Source organism: Ambystoma mexicanum, chromosome 5q (genome assembly GCF_040938575.1).
Source record: "Ambystoma mexicanum isolate Mex_15411 chromosome 5q, UKY_AmexF1_1, whole genome shotgun sequence".
Lineage (NCBI taxonomy): Eukaryota > Metazoa > Chordata > Amphibia > Caudata > Ambystomatidae > Ambystoma > Ambystoma mexicanum.
This window is the reverse complement of record NC_090933.1, coordinates 950289751-950306716: the sequence shown is the minus strand read 5'-3', so window position 1 is coordinate 950306716 and position 16966 is coordinate 950289751. Positions and strand designations below refer to the sequence as shown.

The 16966-nt window shown below is 45.4% G+C and overlaps 1 protein-coding gene across 1 annotated transcript in view; it reads right to left on the bottom strand.

The window, feature by feature from the left end:
• The window catches only part of DCAF13 (DDB1 and CUL4 associated factor 13), a 675264-nt gene that overhangs the window by 603480 nt on the left and 54818 nt on the right, over nucleotides 1–16966 (bottom strand). The window contains exon 2 of the mRNA XM_069621473.1: nucleotides 4637–4836. Within this exon, the coding sequence (XP_069477574.1) occupies nucleotides 4637–4836 (200 nt within the window). The remainder of the gene's footprint in view (nucleotides 1–4636; nucleotides 4837–16966) is intronic.

Genomic DNA, 16966 nt, shown 5'->3' with positions numbered 1-16966 from the left:
TTATATCTTCCTAGTTCCTGACCTCTGTCCCTGTTCTGTCTGTTAGTACAACTATGCTGTTTAGTAAGCCATGCTAGGAGTCTACTAGGTTTGTCCCGTTCTGCGTGCAATCGCTGTAAATATTTCCCATAATTCAGCTTCCCTAGTTTCTCCCAGAGTTCAATGCATCTCGTTCTTAGCTCCAGTAGTTCCCTTGTTCCTTGCGCACCCTCTCTGCCCTGCATTCCTCTGTTTTTATCTCACTTTACAGTTTGCCCAGTTCTTCCATAATTGCTCCTTTCAACCCTCCTGTTTACCCAATTGCCGCCCCTCTTATCACTACCTTGAATGCGTCCCAGAGCGTTGCATTACTTTCTATGCTACCCTTGTTGTGTTCAAAAGAATCTATCATCTCATGCAGATGTTCTTCAAGTTCGCCGTCCCCTAGAGCTTCAGCTCGGAGGTGCCATGTTGGTATTGGGGTTTTCGCCCATGTTGCTAATATCGGGTTTGGTCTGAGAGTGTGCATGCTTTTATGTCAATTCCCATGAATTCTATTAGAGACTCAGTGCCCGTAAGTAGTCTATTCGTGTAAATATTCCGTGGGATGCGCTTTAGTGTGTGTACCCTTCTCCCGCTTCCGTGTACCTCCCTCCAGATGTCCGCCAGTTGCATTCATACGAGGGTCTTTTGAAGCTCCTCAGCAGGGGGTGCTGGCTTCCTATGCTTGTCGTCCGACCTGTCGAGGAGTGGATCCAGGGTGCAATTAAAGTCTCCTGCCAAGATGAACGTAGCTTCCCTGTATTGAGCTAGTTTGGGCGCTAGATTCCTGAAGAATTCTGTTGCATCGTGATTTGGGGCGTAGGTATTCCAGACATATTTCCCCGTTTTCTAGCATTCCGTGCACCACCACTAGTCTTCCCTCTGTATCACGCTCTTGCTTTATTGGCTGGAACGGTACTCCCGGCGCAATCCATATTGGTGCCCCCCCTTGCATAGTTCTACTATGTAGTACTATATACCTGCTCTCCCCATTTCTTGCTCACCTCGGCCTGTTTTTCTGATGTTAGATGATCATTGCTATCTTTACTTTCATCTTGTTTAACCAGACATATGAGTCTTTTGACATAGGCATTGAGCCCTTGCACATTCCAGGTTGCTATTATCTTATCTAGGCCCATATATGTATCGCTTTGTTGTCCTATAGCCTTCATCTTGTTTCTTGCCCCGTTTCTTCTCCTTCCGTCCATCCCTTGTGGCGTTCCGCCTTCCTCAGGGTCCTTTTAACCTTTGCCTCTGGGGTGATTTTCCTTGGTTTGCTGCTGTCTATCTTTCCGGTCTCCGTTTACTCGAGCTGTTCTGTGATTGCATAAGTTGTCCTTCCCACCGTTAGTGCCGTGTGCCAACCAACCATACCTGTTACTAACCAGTACAAAAACAAAAACCTCCAAACTAACGCCCAGCCACCCTCCCCCTGCTCGGGCCTCACCGCTTCTCTTGCTCTGTCCGCCGAAGTGGAACTGGCTCGCCGCAGCATGATGCCTCCAAACTAGCATCCGAAACTTGCAGAACGTTCTTTTTTTTAGGGTTGTGGTTTTCCTGTGCCATCACGGCTGGATTGGAGCAAATTGCTCCTTCATGCTGTACATCTGGCCTGGTCAAATTACTTTATGTTGACGTCTTGTTCCTAGGAGTCGACATTGTTATTCGGGTTGCTCTGTCTTTGCTAGAGGATGCCTTGCTGGTTCATCCATATGTGGGCATCTTCGGTTTAGTCAAAGAAGCACGATTTCCCTTGATGTATTACCTTGAGTTTGGCGGGGTATAAAAGCATGTATCGCACTCCTGCTGTCCTGAGGCGCCCTTTGGTCGGGCCGAATCTCACCCTCTGTTTTTGGACCATGACTGTATTGTCTGGATAGATGGTAATCCTGGAGGAGTTCCTTGTGATCACTCCCCCTTCTCTTGAGAATGATAGTATCTTCTCCCCGTCCCTATAATTCATGATCCTGGCAATCATCGCTCTCGGCGGGGCACATGGCTGAGGTCTTTTGGTCAGTGCTCTGTGCGCCCTCTGCACTGCAAAGCCCTGTGTTCCAGCACTGATCTCTAGGAGCAGCATAGTTTCGACATTCTGTGGGATCTCTGCCTTCTTCGCCCTCCTGAAGCCCGACTATGCGGATCGTATTCATTCGTGCCCTTCCTCCCGCCCTTTGTTCAAGGATCTTGATCTTCTGTATCACCTCCGACATATGTGTTTGTGACAGTGACGTCCGTGGTGTTTTGCTGCACTTGCTGTTCCATTGTTGTTACTATGTCAAATTTCTGGCGTCTTGGCGGAGGAGGCCCACATCTACCATGACGGCGTCTAGTTTATTTTCCAAGGATGCCTTGAGGGCACCTATCGCTGTGTCCATTTTGGCTTCAAGGGACGCTTTCAAGGCAGCTATTGCTTCTAGTATCGGTCCTTCATTTGGGTTTCCCGCTTGTTGGGTTGCGCTTGAGGTAGCCATTGCTGCGTTAGGCTGAGAAGGTTGTTTATTTCCGGGTATCTTAGTGAAGGCTTCTATGCTTGGTTTGTTTGGATTTTCCCTCCGTTTTCAGATTTGGCATGATCTCTGTAGATAACTGCTCAGATCTGCATGGTGCCCACTTCTATACTGCTCGGTGATCAGTGGGCCCGGGTCCGTCCTTGCCCCGGCCCGATCGGTTTCTGAATGTCCTGGGTTCGGTTCATGAGCTTCTCAGCTGTAAGTTCTGACTTTTTTGTGGGTTATCGTGCACCCTCTTAATCTGCTGGGGGAGCTTACTGTGCTGAATATTGTGCCTTGGCTCTGCTTTGTGTGGTCCCTTCTCTAGTGTACTTAGGTATGCCTTAATAGTTCTCCCTGCGGCCCTGCAGCCCTGCAGCACTAGCCTCCCGGGCCTACAGGTTGGGTAGCGGTCTCGTTTCACTTGTTTGCGTGAATTACCCTGTAGTCAGTATTGCCCAATGTGTGGTGGCTCTCGTCCCCTGTGCACCCTCCTTCAAGTTTTATCTGGTCTCCTCACCTGGCACAGTGTGGTCTTGTCCGTGTGTGCCTTCCGTTTGCCGCAGGTCACCGGTGCGACAGGGTACGCTTCCCTTTGTGTTGTCTGCCCCACTCTACTCCTCCTGCTTCCCCCCAGCCTCAGGGTGTGCTTACTGCACCAGCTGTGGGTGCTTCGGGCAGATTATCGTGGCCCGTGTGTGCTTCATTATTCTTCCAGGCGGGGTGGCTCTGGAGGGGGATGGCGCCTGTGGGCCGCCGCGCCTGTGTCAGAATGGAGCCCGGGTACGCTCTCCCCGCTGGGCTTCTTCCAGCCCCGTCCCTCTACAGTGTCCGTATCGGCGCCCTGGGCGCCTCTTCCTGAATCACCTCTGTTCAACTTCGGCCACCTCTCCGGAGGGCCCCCTGCTATGCTGGTTGTTGTCTGTCCCCAGCCAGCCACTCTTCGCCTGAGGTCTTCTCGCTCTCTGGTCACGAAGCACTGAAGTTCTCTCCGCCCGCCATTTTGTTTCCCGTGGGTGGCATCTTAGTTTGTCTTTTTCTGCTCGATCCTGGTTCCGATTTTTGTCGGGAGACTCAGTGAGTGCTCTACAGATGTTCTGACATCTGTTTCTTTTAGTTGCTGTTTCAATAGTTTTACGCCAGTTCGGCTGGATCTGCTTCAGGATCTCAAAGGAGCTTCTCAATCGTGCCTCCTACCGCATGGCCGCCAAGCCACGCCCCCCATCTTGCTTTAATAATTATACACTTTGATACTTTCCTGGGTGGACAATCTTTTGCAGGACAATCATTGTGCACTTTAAAATTCTCCCTCCTTAGTCTAAGTCTTACTGCTCAGTCACATTGGTTCTATGTCATTTTTCATCTTTCTGAAGGTTGCACGTAAAATAAATAAAAAAAAATAAAAATAAAAAAAAAGACCAATGTATTTCAGTTGATTTTGTGCAGTCATCAGGAAGCAGGAAAAGGACATGTCCAAGGGTTTTTCTATTAAAATTAGGGAGCGTGGGGGAGAGGAGGGGGAATACCCTCGCCCCACATCCCCCTTTGCTCCTCGCCAGCCCCCCACCCCACATAAACACATTTTCACACACAGAGACACACATGCACAGAGACACACACACACTTACCTAGCACTGCTGTGGCCCGACCTCTCCGTCTCGCCCTGCCCACCAGCCCCTGCTTCAAGTGCAGCAAGGGCGTGACAGTTCGATTTAGAAAGACCGCTCCGTGCGGTCACGGAACGGTCTTTCTAAATCAAACTTTCATTTTGTTTTGTAAACATTTTATTTAAAAAGGTCGACTCAATATCGTTGGAAACCTTGAAAGCCTGCTGGGATTGGTCCCTCACAAATAGTGGTTCTAAAAACAAATAAAGAAAAAAAAAAAAAAAAACCACACACACACATACATACATACATACATACCAACATCACGACACACCCATTCTTCTGTACATAATGTATGGCATTATTCAACCACATTTTACAAGAACCAGTCGCTAACACACAATTTGGCAAAGGCCAAGCAAAGAATCATCACACAATGCTGCAGAGATATCAAAAAGACTAACAAGACATTAAAAGGAGGCCCAACAGGAAATAATGCAAAAGGCTTAAAGCACTCACCTCGCCATCGCAGGCCCCAGAAAGCACCATAGTCAAGCTTTTAGGATGTTTGGCCATGCAGTTCACTCCATCTTTGTGTCCATCCAACGAGGCCAGGAACGGCTTGGCAAAAACCCGTTCCAGCTTTGTGGCGTTGAGAGCTCTAGTGTACTCTCGCGGCACTTCAAATGGATGCAGTGTTGGATCATAGTTCCTAGGAACTGATAGAAAAGAAATAGAGGTCGGTGAGATCAGTGTACAAAAAGCATTGATTAGTAGTTAAGCACTGATCCTCCGTAGATGCCCAACCAACCCCCACTAATGATAACTGAACTATACCACAATGTTTTACCTCAACAATTTCTGACCTAGTCAATCATTACCGAAACGAGGTACAAGCATATAGTGCATCATCGTGACTGGGATACATTAATTTTACCTCATTTCCCATTTGCAGTTACCAAGAACAGGATTCATTTTCTTACCATACATTGTCTTACCATCATGCCTTCCTTTAAATTGGGTTTCTTGTATACTGTGAGGAACCGGAGGGCGTTGTCACTTCCACCCCAATATCCTCTGCCCAGGTGGCCATGGAAGGGCCATCGCTTTTGGATCCCCGACCCTGGGAGTGTATATGCGAGGGACGGGGATGCCCTCGAGTGAGACACAGTATCCCCATTTTAATTTCATGATGAACCTTCAGTCCCAGCAGTCTTTATGTGATATTGTCATCTTTTCCCCTTTTCTGCCTTTCAAGAATACCCTGGAAAATGCCCTTACTGTATTTACACTAGAAAGAGGATAAATAGGGGGACGTTTGCTTATTAAGGGAAGGTAAACACTATTACCGCCCCCCCCTAATGTTTCAAAAAAACCTCAGACAAAAAGAAAACAAAAAACAGATTTGTGCATAGGTCCCCTCAGTTATACCACTCTAGTACTGGGAAGAGGACTGAAAACTATTGTGAGGGTCATGCATGTCCGGAGAACACCTGCAATTATGGACAGGCAATTGGACTTCAGGGTTTGCACCTGCAACTTGTTAATAGGTCACAGGTGCATAAAAGGTGGAGATGACAGTCAGGAGGGGGCAACCAGCGGGAGAGACGCCGGGCCAGTGGAGACAGGCCTGAGAGGGAGAATTCCTGCATCGGAGGGGGCTGCCGAGGAGGGTCCTGCCTGGATGCCAGGACGCTGGCTTTTGCCAAAGAGAAACTGACAGCGGGGCCCGAAAGCTTGACAGTCTCCTCTGCCTGGTGGCCGCAGCTGTGGAGCACTCACAAGCGCGGAGGCTGGTTGAGGCACAGCTGCTGGCAACACAGCGGGATTCGTAGCAGGCATGCGCTGCTCGCAGAGAAGTGAACCCAGAGACTGGCAAGAAGACACCAAAGTTAATGTGAACCAGAGCACAGGTGTAGTGACAAAAACCTGTGTGGGAAAGAAATCCTAAAGTTATCGGTTGCGTGACCTGTAACGGGTGGTCCGACAATTGCGCCTAGACGGAGGCTACCGTCTGGGAAAGACAAGCAAGAAATTTCTGAAGTGAAGGCAAAGGATAGCAATGTTTGTATAATGTTGAGGAATTTGGAGTGTAAAGTTGACCTAGAACTGGTTTTGAGTATTAGGAGACTGAGTGAGTTGGTAAACTGAACAAGCCGACATCTTGGAGAAGGGAAACCTAAGAGATTGTGAACTTTGTTGTGGCCTTAGGGGAAGGAGAACCTTGCAGCGCTTTTTGGAACTGTACCGTGGCGCCACAATAACACAGGGTTCTAACCCTAACCTTGTACAGTCTTAAACAATGGGACTGCAGGAGCTTTGTCCCAGAGGAACCCAAATTACAGGCAGCACGATATATAACCCAAAGCTGGGAGATGGATACAGACAAGCGCGGAGAACCAAAGTTCCTGCAAGCTCCCACCCTCGCGTCGATTGCTTTTTTGAATGGTTTTCTTCTTGGGGGAAGAGACCAAAAACCTTTTGGGAGATTGCTTTTGAACTTGGGTTAAGAGAACCTGGGGGCTTCTGGACCAGTGACGTCACCTTGCGGGAAGGGAACCTTGAGGCCTTTTTAAGAACCAAGTTATCTTTTTGGGGAAGAAAACCCTGAAGACCCTTTTTGAACTGTGTTGTCTTCTTGGGGAAGGTAACCATATAGCTTTTTGGAACTGCTTTGAACTTGGGGAACGAGAGCTGGAAGAAGCTCAGAACTTTATTTTGGAACACTACTTATTTTGTTGTTGACAACCCTACACATGGTTTAGCTTTAGTTGTGAGGGCAAGTATAGGTTTTGAACCCAGACAGATTTAAGTTGAATTTACTGACTGAGATTATCCTTAGTTTCTTTAGGTAGGGAAATCCTACTTTAGGATAGGGCCAAGTTAGGCCTTACAGCATGCTGACATTTAAGTTAATAAAAGTATTTTGTTTGAACTTTGAATCGGTTGTCTGTGTCTTGCTTCATGATGCCTTCACACCACCAACCCCCTTGGAATTCAAGCACAATAAAAGAGCTTCCCTGTGCAGGGCATAAGCCTCTCCCCCTCCATTGGTCCAGGACAAAAAGGGTATTCTGTATGTGGCATATTCTTTTATGGTATATTGTTTTACTGAGAATTCCCAGTGCGAGGATAGGAGAATAAAAACATGTGAATTTATAAATGATAATCACGCTGGAAAACAAAAGTGTTTTGGGATACCAAGTGTTGGATGACATACTGGGTGGAAGATTGTCCGAAAGATGGGAGGCGTTTGGTTCGGGACAATCTATGGTAGGGTTCCTGCAAAATGAAGAAAGAGGTCACCAGTGGTAAAAATAAAAGGGAAGTCAGTCAACCTAAATAATTCATAGTCGGGTCCAATCAATATTGGTAGCTGCTGGAGGCAGACTCTGCTTCTACAAAAGCTTCACTCCCGACACAGAGCGTCCGCGGAGTGTTGGACCAGTGTTTGACGAGGGGGCATAGAGGGGAGTCATGGAACCAAATTCAAATTTACTGGACTTGCCAAATTTGCAAAACATGCAAGCCCCATGGGCTCAGAGTCCAGCAAAATTGCCAGCTGCTGGTGATTTAACCTGTGGCTAGGAGGAGGGAGTGGGAATCTCAGGGAGCAGGCCTGCACTAGAACAGGCGTGTGAGATGGCCGCAGGCGAACATCGAGCCTGCCGAGTAAGTCCTGTGGTAAACAGACATCAACACGACTTGAGTTCCCCTCCCTGACAAGCGAATCCAAAGAACAAGGTACGTGCAAATGCTAGATTATTACAAAGCCTGTCGCGTGTCTGGCCCTTGAAGACACCTCCCCACCCCCCCCCCCCCCACGAACCTTCCTGCTTACCTGATGTGTAAGCGGCTAGATACAGAGGCACATGGCGCAACTGCTCGTGGCAACCTCTTGCTGGTGTGACTGCCGAGGACCTGGCGCAGACACACCAGATACCCGAGGCGTCAAGAAGGAAGTGGGCAGAGAAAAAAAAAAAAACAGTTAAGTGAAATAACTGGCTAGACCAGACACCTCAATAATTTGCCCAGCAGTAGTGGCAGAAGGTGTACAAGCCTTCTGTTCACCTGGAGAAAAGGCATTCTTGAATTTTAAACAAGGGACAACAAAAGCTAGAGCAAAAACACCAAGATCAAGTCCCCATCGAGATAGTCTTGATTCGCCCGCGTATGAGGACGCTGTGGAGGGACCCCCTCACCCCAAAAAAGAATTAGATCACAAACCAAGGCAAACAACTGCTTGGGAAATGGAAAAGGCGTAGCTGCAAAGCCACAAAACTCACTAAACATTGCAAAAAAAAGCAAGCAGAGTCCACAGAACAATGGAAAAACGGGAAGTCAACAAACCCCTATACAGAAGGCCATAAAAGCTCTGTCACAAGACAAGCAAATGACAATAAAAAATGTGAACCATGGAGCTAGCATGCTACAAATATCTACTCAAAAATACAGATCAAGAGCGAATTTGCTAACAGAAGTAAAATCAATAGGATGGCACTTCAACAAGAAAGAGCCACTTAATTCTTCAAAACCTAATCTTGGCATGAGACCGGAAGTAATGAAAATGGGTCCTAGGAAGTAATGAAAATGGGTCCTAGAATACAGAGAGTAGAATTTTAGGTGTCGGATCACAATCTTCTTTAAGCCTCCGGGAGATGTGATCTGACAGATTGTCATCATGATCGGATGGAGCTGGAGAAAAATGACAACACAAATATAACAAGGGGAACAAACGCAAATGCGGAGCGCTTGATGAAATGGCAACATTGAATATTGAAAAGATAAGTGCCCATCTAGTACATATTGGTGAACAAACGAAGAGTCAAAATCAAGCACCCTGTGAAAAATGCAGATGATGCACGGATGGACTTTAAACATCCAGCAAAAACATCCACTCCCCATACAACGAGCGTGAAAAGAACCATTGGAGAAGTAGAAGTAAATAAATCCACACTGGAAATGGCCCCGGAAAAAAAAAAAAAAAGAAATACCTGAGAAGAACAGCATCATGCATCTTGTAGAAAGTACAAACTATAGGAATAAGCCCTTAAACAAAAATACTTCTGCCTCCATAATCCAACGACAAGGAAGTGTTGAAAAATTGCAAGAAGAGGATCTCGGCGCAACCAACGCGTGGATTCACAAAGTGGGGAGGAAGGAGAAGGGAGCAAACAAAAAACGACTCCAATAAAAAGGAATGCTGGGGCGGGTGGGGGGGGGGGGGTACGGACGAGCAGGCAAGAAGTAGCTGGCCCAGAACATCATTGGGCCAACGTGGAATTTTGCGCTAACATGCAAGCAACAGTCGGCTCAATGCTGATAACACTGGCCCCAATCCTCAAATTGTATGAGGCCTTCCATGAACACTATAAAGACCAGTCCACCTTATTGGCCCTCATGCAATTTAAATTAATATATGTAGAAAATTACATAGAGGTCACCAAAGAAAGGCGGGCCCGAGAAAAGGACTCAGAAAACGTTATCTTCAAGACTCTTATGGACTTAATGGAAGACGCACGTGGTGACAAAAAGCTTTTTTGCATTGTTTCAGCGACACCATCACCTTGCTTAAATCTGAACCCAGTAAAGAAAATGGTCCGACCCTAAATAAAAGCACATCAATGGAAAAAAAAGGATATAGGTCATAAAGACCCACAAGAATCAGGAAGTGAAAAGGTGGGCACCAATGAACAAATTTTAAAAAAAAAAAAGAAAAAAAGAAAAAAAAAAAAAAAGAAAAAGAAGGTTGATGGAACCCTCAAATGGACATGAGCAAAGACAGGTAAACAAGTTGGAAAGAACCAATAGTGTAACAGGTCAGGACCAAGAAACAGGAGCCCATAATCAAAATAAAGAATGGTTTCCCTTGTTTAACGTAGAGAGCACAACGGAATCAAAAGAGAAAAGCAAAACAAAAAGCAAAAGATGGCACCTGAGAATCCAAATAAAAGAAGAAAAAAAAATTGTCAAATCAAAAAGGTGCTACAAAGGACAGAACACACAAGTTCATTCGCAATTTAAAACCTTACGAAAATCTGTTAACGACCCTGGGACAAAAGGTCAATGTGAACAAAGACAAAGAAGGTGGGAACAAACAAGGCACTAGAGCGAGAATACATCAGAGATTTAGATAAAGGAACCATGGAAGAAAGTGATGTAATTGACTGACGATCAAGATGTATTGCTACTCTTATCAGTCTATGATGAGCGTTCACAAGAAATGGATGAGCAGGAAATCAAAGATGAACTGCACAGGGAGGATAGCAATATAATAGAAGAGCCTGAGTGTATAACGATAAGCACCCCGACATTTGTAACATTACAAGAAAACTAATTTAAAAAAAATAAAACCAATCAGTTAGAGGCAAACAATACAAGAGAAAACAAAAAACGTAAACTGCTAAAGGCAATGATAGATCAATCAAATCAAGATCGAGAAAGAAAACATTGAAATACGAACAAATCATATAGGGAAACACAGAAGCAAAGAGAAAGTAGAGACAACTAACGTTAAGGGGAGCCGAGAGCAAACTGAAAACAAGTGCAATACATATAAGCTAATATCAGAGAGAGTACTGAAAGCAAACGATGGATTGATTCTAAACAGATCAAACCTCATGAAACTCTTGCACAATGTACCACAATTGCTGAGTCATCGAACCAAAGTATATCAGAATTGTTGCCTTCCCCAAAGAAGAAGAAACGGACCGAATTTACATTCATCTTATTTCAAAAGCCGTCATGAACCCAATATGGTCGGCCACGGATGAACTTAGTGTTTGGCTTTGACATCAAGATGTATGGAACAAATCCTCGAGAACAAGAACCAAAACAGGTCGCAACGAAAAGGAGTCCAGAGAAAGACAGGTGCTCAAATGAAAATATAGACACAGAGGACATAAATAATATGCCAATAAGGTTCTCTCCAACAGTGTTACAGGGTCCAACCGCTCTTCCCATGAGAATAAAAGGAAGTGATGATAACATGGAAGACGTGCAGAAGACCATCGTTTCACCAATGGAGACAAGGATTGATACGGAAAAACCATGGGATTGGTTAGCCGAGACCCTGGCTACAAAAAGAAAATGCTAGACCAAAAGCCGCGATTCCCTGGAAATGGCTTGCTTTGCCTCCTGGAATACACAGGGATTTCACCATTTGTTTGAAATTATAAATGAAGAATTGTTGACGGCCGACATCATCTGCATTCAGGAACGCTGGTTGCAAGAGACCCCAAATGTAAACGGGGCCTCAGGTCTACTGAGCAAAGCATACAAAAGGGAAAAAGGCAGACCATCTGCAGGTTTTTTTAACCATCATAAAGAACAACTATAGCGGAAATATAGTATGCACACTACAACAATCTTCTCTCATTCAAATAATAATACAGGAGGAAAAAAAAAAGGGGGCGAGGGGAACGAAAGGAGCAAAAAACCCAAACAATTTTCAACCTGTGTTGGAACATAAAGGCCAAAGCTTTACTGGAAACAGTCACTAAACATATAGATGCGTTAAGAGCGGAATATCATAGTCCCGTCGTCATCATATGCGATGCCTTAACAGACTGTATGAATAAAAAAAAAATCTCAAGGGGGCCTTACAAGTCAAAAACGACAAAAACAGTCGAGAACGCAAAAATGGTTAACAGAGATGAAAATTTGAGACATCCTACAGGTTAATGGGAACGTGAGTGGAGATTTGGAGGGTAAGCCCACTTAGATATCTCATAACTCAAGTGCAACATTAGATTACTTCTTTGTTGACCGTGAAATTTTTAACATCATATCCTCCTTGAAAATTATTCCGACATCAAGCAGTGACCATGGAATGCTGATTGTCTCCTGTTCTGCCCCAGTACTACACCACAAAGGTCACATGGAAACCAAAAAAAACTGGTGAAACAAAATCAATGTGAAACAGTCAGATTATCAGCAAAATGGACTCCAATGTTAGTCAAATCAATAGAAAAATGGGAAGCAGCAACAGAAATAGAAGAATATGAGACGTGTCTTCCAGTTTTCTGAGAAAATAACAGTGCAAACAGGATACAAAGATGAGGCTAAACACAATCCTGAAATAGCAGAGAAAAAACGACTGTTAGATGTGATTGGTAAACTCTTTGCAAACGTACTTCTGAAAAGGCTGAAAGAATGGATAACAACTTCAGGGAATTACGATCATAGGCAAGCTGTATTTGTTGAAAATGTAGACTGCAGCCTAAACCTGTTGACTTTCAATTTATTGAAAGGGAAAACCATTCAAGAAAATCAAAATCTGTTCCTTGCTTCCATAGATATGGCAGCAGCTTTCGACAGTAGACCGACAAATTATGTGGACCAAGATGGAGCAGAAAGGTTGCCTGGTAGACCTGACAGCAGCAACCAAAGCGCTCCATACAGATATCAATTCCAAGTAAGACCGAATCAAAAGAGAAATCTAACCCAAGCAATTCCTACGAAAAGAGGGCTAACACAAGGCTGCCCACTAGAATCTGTACTCTACAACTTCTATATCTTGGATATGAAAGACTGGCTAGAACCCCCCCAGAGCCTGTTCACCGAAAATAGGTGAAACTAGATAATAGGTCATCTTTTATATGCAAACGACCTGATCGTGCTGGATAAGACGCCCATAGGACTGCAAAGAAAGTTGGAGGCTCTAAATGCATACGTTGAAGAAAACAAGCAGAAAAAATAATGGTAATCAAAAAGACTAGTTTACCCTGTCAAAAGCCATTTTGGCATCTAAAAAAATAATTATAATCTGTAACATCTCTTCAATCTCTGAGTTTGTCAAATTCAAAAAATCCAGAAGTGTTCTAATATCATCATAACCATAGTGTTGTTTCATAAACCCAACCTGTGTCCATCAATCAGATATCCAATATACTTATCGAATCTGTTGGCCAGAATTTGTTAAAATGTTTATATCTACATTGAGCAAAGAAATAGGATGATAATTGCAACACTTAGATGCATCTCGTCCTACTTTAGGGATTACAGTGATCACTGCCTCTTTCATCGCGGGACAAACAATACCGTCTACTAGGAATCGATTGCAGAGATCACATAATTCTACTGCTGAACATCAAATGCTTGTAATCTGTCCAACCCTGGAGATTTTCCAAGTTTGAAACCATTACTAGCCTGTATAACGTCTGAAATAGAGATTGAGGCATCTAGAAATGTACTACTCTCGTCAGAAAGACAGAACATCAATTTTTCAAAAAAAACAACAACAAAAAAAAGCTAGTTCACATTCTAGCTGAATGCGTTTCTCAGTATATAGGGTAGCATATAAAGAGCGAAGCATTCACTTACCTTTCTTTTTAACCACAACACCACCCAAACCATTATACTTTTTTTTTTTAATAAAAGGATCTTTCAGAGAAACCCCTCAATTTATTAGCCAATAACCTCCCCCCCCATTCTCCTTTCTCCCAATATCGTCGTTTCAAGTAAAAAAGCACCCCATCCTCTTGAGCATCAATTTCACATCTTAACAAGTATCTAGCTTTGGCAACCTGAATGCGATCCTCTTCAGACCTTGAATGAGCATACGTTTTTTGCAAGTCTCCTAACTCAAATTCAAGTTCCCTCAATTTAATTTTCCCCTTTTTCCTTACCCTGGCGGTCCAATTCATGAATTCCCCCCGAATAGAGGCTTTAAATGAGTCCCAGACCATAAGGCTATCAGCTGAACCACAATTTTCCTCAAAAGTAGTACGTAGAGCCTTCGAAGCATTTTCCCCCTTTCGAGATGAATGGTTTAAGTCTCCACCTACCAAATTGTGAGGAATAAGGGCTGGAAGCGCACAGGAGTCACACGTTTTGTCTCTTAATCCTTTTTGGGCTAGTTTTGGAGGCAAAGACTACAATTCCCAGCAAGCCACGGGAGGTTGGTAGTTCTGTGCACAATCAGGAAGAAGGTCACGTGCGCGTTGCCAGCTGCAGTGATTACAAACAGCATAAAGAGCAACGGCGCGTGAAAACAGGTGTGGTTTATTACGAATCCAGGAGCAGTTGGCGTGAGGAGCATGTCGGCGAAACGCTGAGGAAACCATGGACGGCAAAGCTCTGCCCTAAAGCTACACAAGGTTTCGGGCATTCTCTTGCACCGAGTTTCATGCGGAACTGCGGCAGCATTTTCAGCGTGCTACTAATCCTCCGAGGAGTCCCGCGGGACCCTCGGAGCTCAGATAAGTGCAGAAGGGGTGGAAGCTTATGATGCATATGTTTTCTCTCGCATGAAGCTGATACTTGGCAATCACGGAAGGGCTGAATTTGGGGATAAAGCAATTGGTTTTGTGTAGTAAGCACAAGGACATTACGGAACATTTTTGGGGCATATTCTCTCGAATACAGCTCAAGGGGTGATGATGTGTATTAGTTTGTCTGGTTAAAAATCGCAAGGACATGCATTTCTGTGTTTATGTATTGCAGTAGCAAGCTTGCCCTACGGGCCATGTGTTTCGTTCTTCATTGATGGGAAAAGTTCCATTGTCCTGTGTTCATCCCGCTTGCTACTACATGTGCATGTTTGGTGCTCTAGGTTTGTTCTGAAGTCAGGGACATACGTATTAAGGTGTGTCCTGATCTATGTTACTGGGTATTCATGTAGTCAATGTTACAGTGTGTCAGGAACTAGGATATACAGGTATATGAAAGGAAGGGTTTTTCCCCCAGTGCTTCCCCCCCCTACCTATCCAACTTAGGTTTTGTCCTAACCCTTTTCCCGGTTTCCCCAACTTCCCCTCCCCATCCACAACCTCTCCCTAACTCCTCTTCCGCCCCCATTGGCTGCCACGTGGTGTCCTGTGTTACAATTCAGGCACCTGTGCCAACCACGGTGGGAGGGTCGAATTCATTCGGCTTCTGTGGTTCGGGGGAGAGTGTCGATTCTCTCCTCCAAGTAAGTGTGTGTTTTGACACAAATTCATGTTTGCTAGTATTCATATTTAGATTAATCTCAACAATTGAGATATCCGAGAGATATCGTTCACCAATATCTGCTCCAATTGCAGCTTCAACTCAGAAACAAGGACACAATCTATTCTAGCAAAGGAATCGTGAGCCGGAGAGTAAAACGAGTAAACCTTTTCTCCATAGTGCAGATTTCACCAGACATTAACCAAATCAAACATATCAATACATTCTAGAAACTCTTTACTTGATTTATGTCCAGTAAAGGAACATGTCGAAGACCTATCAATCTTCTAATCCAATACAGTTAAAGTCCCCCCCCACCTCTAGGATCACCACTTCCCCTCTCATTTCACTTAACAGCTTGGTTAAATTTGCAAAGAAATTTCACCCACCAACCCAAGGACTATAAATAGAACAGAGGGTGATAAGTCTGCCTTTGTAAAGAAAATAAACCATAAGGACACGTCCCTCACTATCCATAGCTACCTTATTCACATGGAGACCCAATCCATTTCGCAACAAAATTCCCACCCCTCTCGATTTTGATGAACAACAATTTAACCACATTTTCGAATACTCCGAGTTAGTGAGAAGATTCCCTGATCCTTCCTGTAGAAAAACCACATCAATTCTATCCCTCCAAAGCTTAGCCAGTATTTTTTCTTCCCGTTTTTACCAGGCTATTCAAACCCTTCACATCCCATGTGCCAAGATTCCAACACTCCGTGTGTTCTCATTCTGCTCGATCTCTCCTCTGCCTTTGACACTGTCAACCATGCCATCCTGCTCAACCGTCTCCGTGCAAACCTGGGTATCACTGGTCAGGCTCTGGCGTGGCTGACCTCTTTCCTTTCAAATCGACCCTCCCAGGTCCAACTGGGGTCCTTCCTCTCCGACATCTTTTTCTCCACCTGTGGTGTCCCCCAGGGATCTAATCTCTCTCCCTGGCTGTTCAACCTGTATCTGGCACCCCTTGCCCACCGCATCGCCGCTCTCTGCCCTAATTTCCAGTGCTATGCGGACGATACCCAGCTCATTTTCAGGCTACCCTCAGCCTCCCCCTCTCCTTCCCTCATCTCTGACTGTCTGTCTGCTATCCAGGAATGGTGTGCCGCCAATGACCTCTGCCTTAATGCCAGTAAGACTGAGATTCTACTCATTGGTACACCCACTCCCTCCTTCCCTGCAGCTCTCTGGCCTGCCTCCCTCCCTTGGCCCCCTCCCTGCTCCTACCTGCAAGGCAAAAAACCTTGGGGTCATCTTCGACTCCACAGTCTCCTTCTCTCCTCATATTTCTGACGTCGCTAAGAAGTCACACTACCAGCTGCACCTCCTCAGAGGTATTCTTCCCTTCCTTTCCTTCCCCCAGAAGCTCACTGTCTCCCGAGCCCTGGTTCTCTCGAAGCTGGATTACTGTAACAGCCTCTATCTTAATCTGCCTGCCTCCACTCTCCGCCCTCTGCAACTCATCCAGAACAGAACTGCGAGACTTGTCCTTGGCCTCAAGCCCAGGGACCGTATCTCTCCAGGACTGAAATCTCTACACTGGTTCCGAGTGGTTGCGAGGATAAAGTTCAAAACCCTCTGCATTGTCCACAAGGCCTTCTGGGGCCTGGGTCCTAAATACCTTCAACTCTCTCTTCCCAAATATCTTCCTTCCCGAGCCCTTCGCTCATCCGCCTCCAACTCCCTCAGGGTCAGCCGCTTCTCGAAGCAACGAGCTGGGGGTAGATCTCTCTCCGCGGCAGGGGCCTCCCTCTGGAACAGCCTTCCTGCCTCCCTGAAACTTGAGGAGAACCATCTCCGGTTCCGGAAGCACCTCAAAACCTTCCTCTTTGCTTCTGCTTTCTCTCTCCCTCTCCCCTGCTGAACAGCTAATAGTCCTCACTGAAACTGCACCGATTCTGCAACTGGACCACT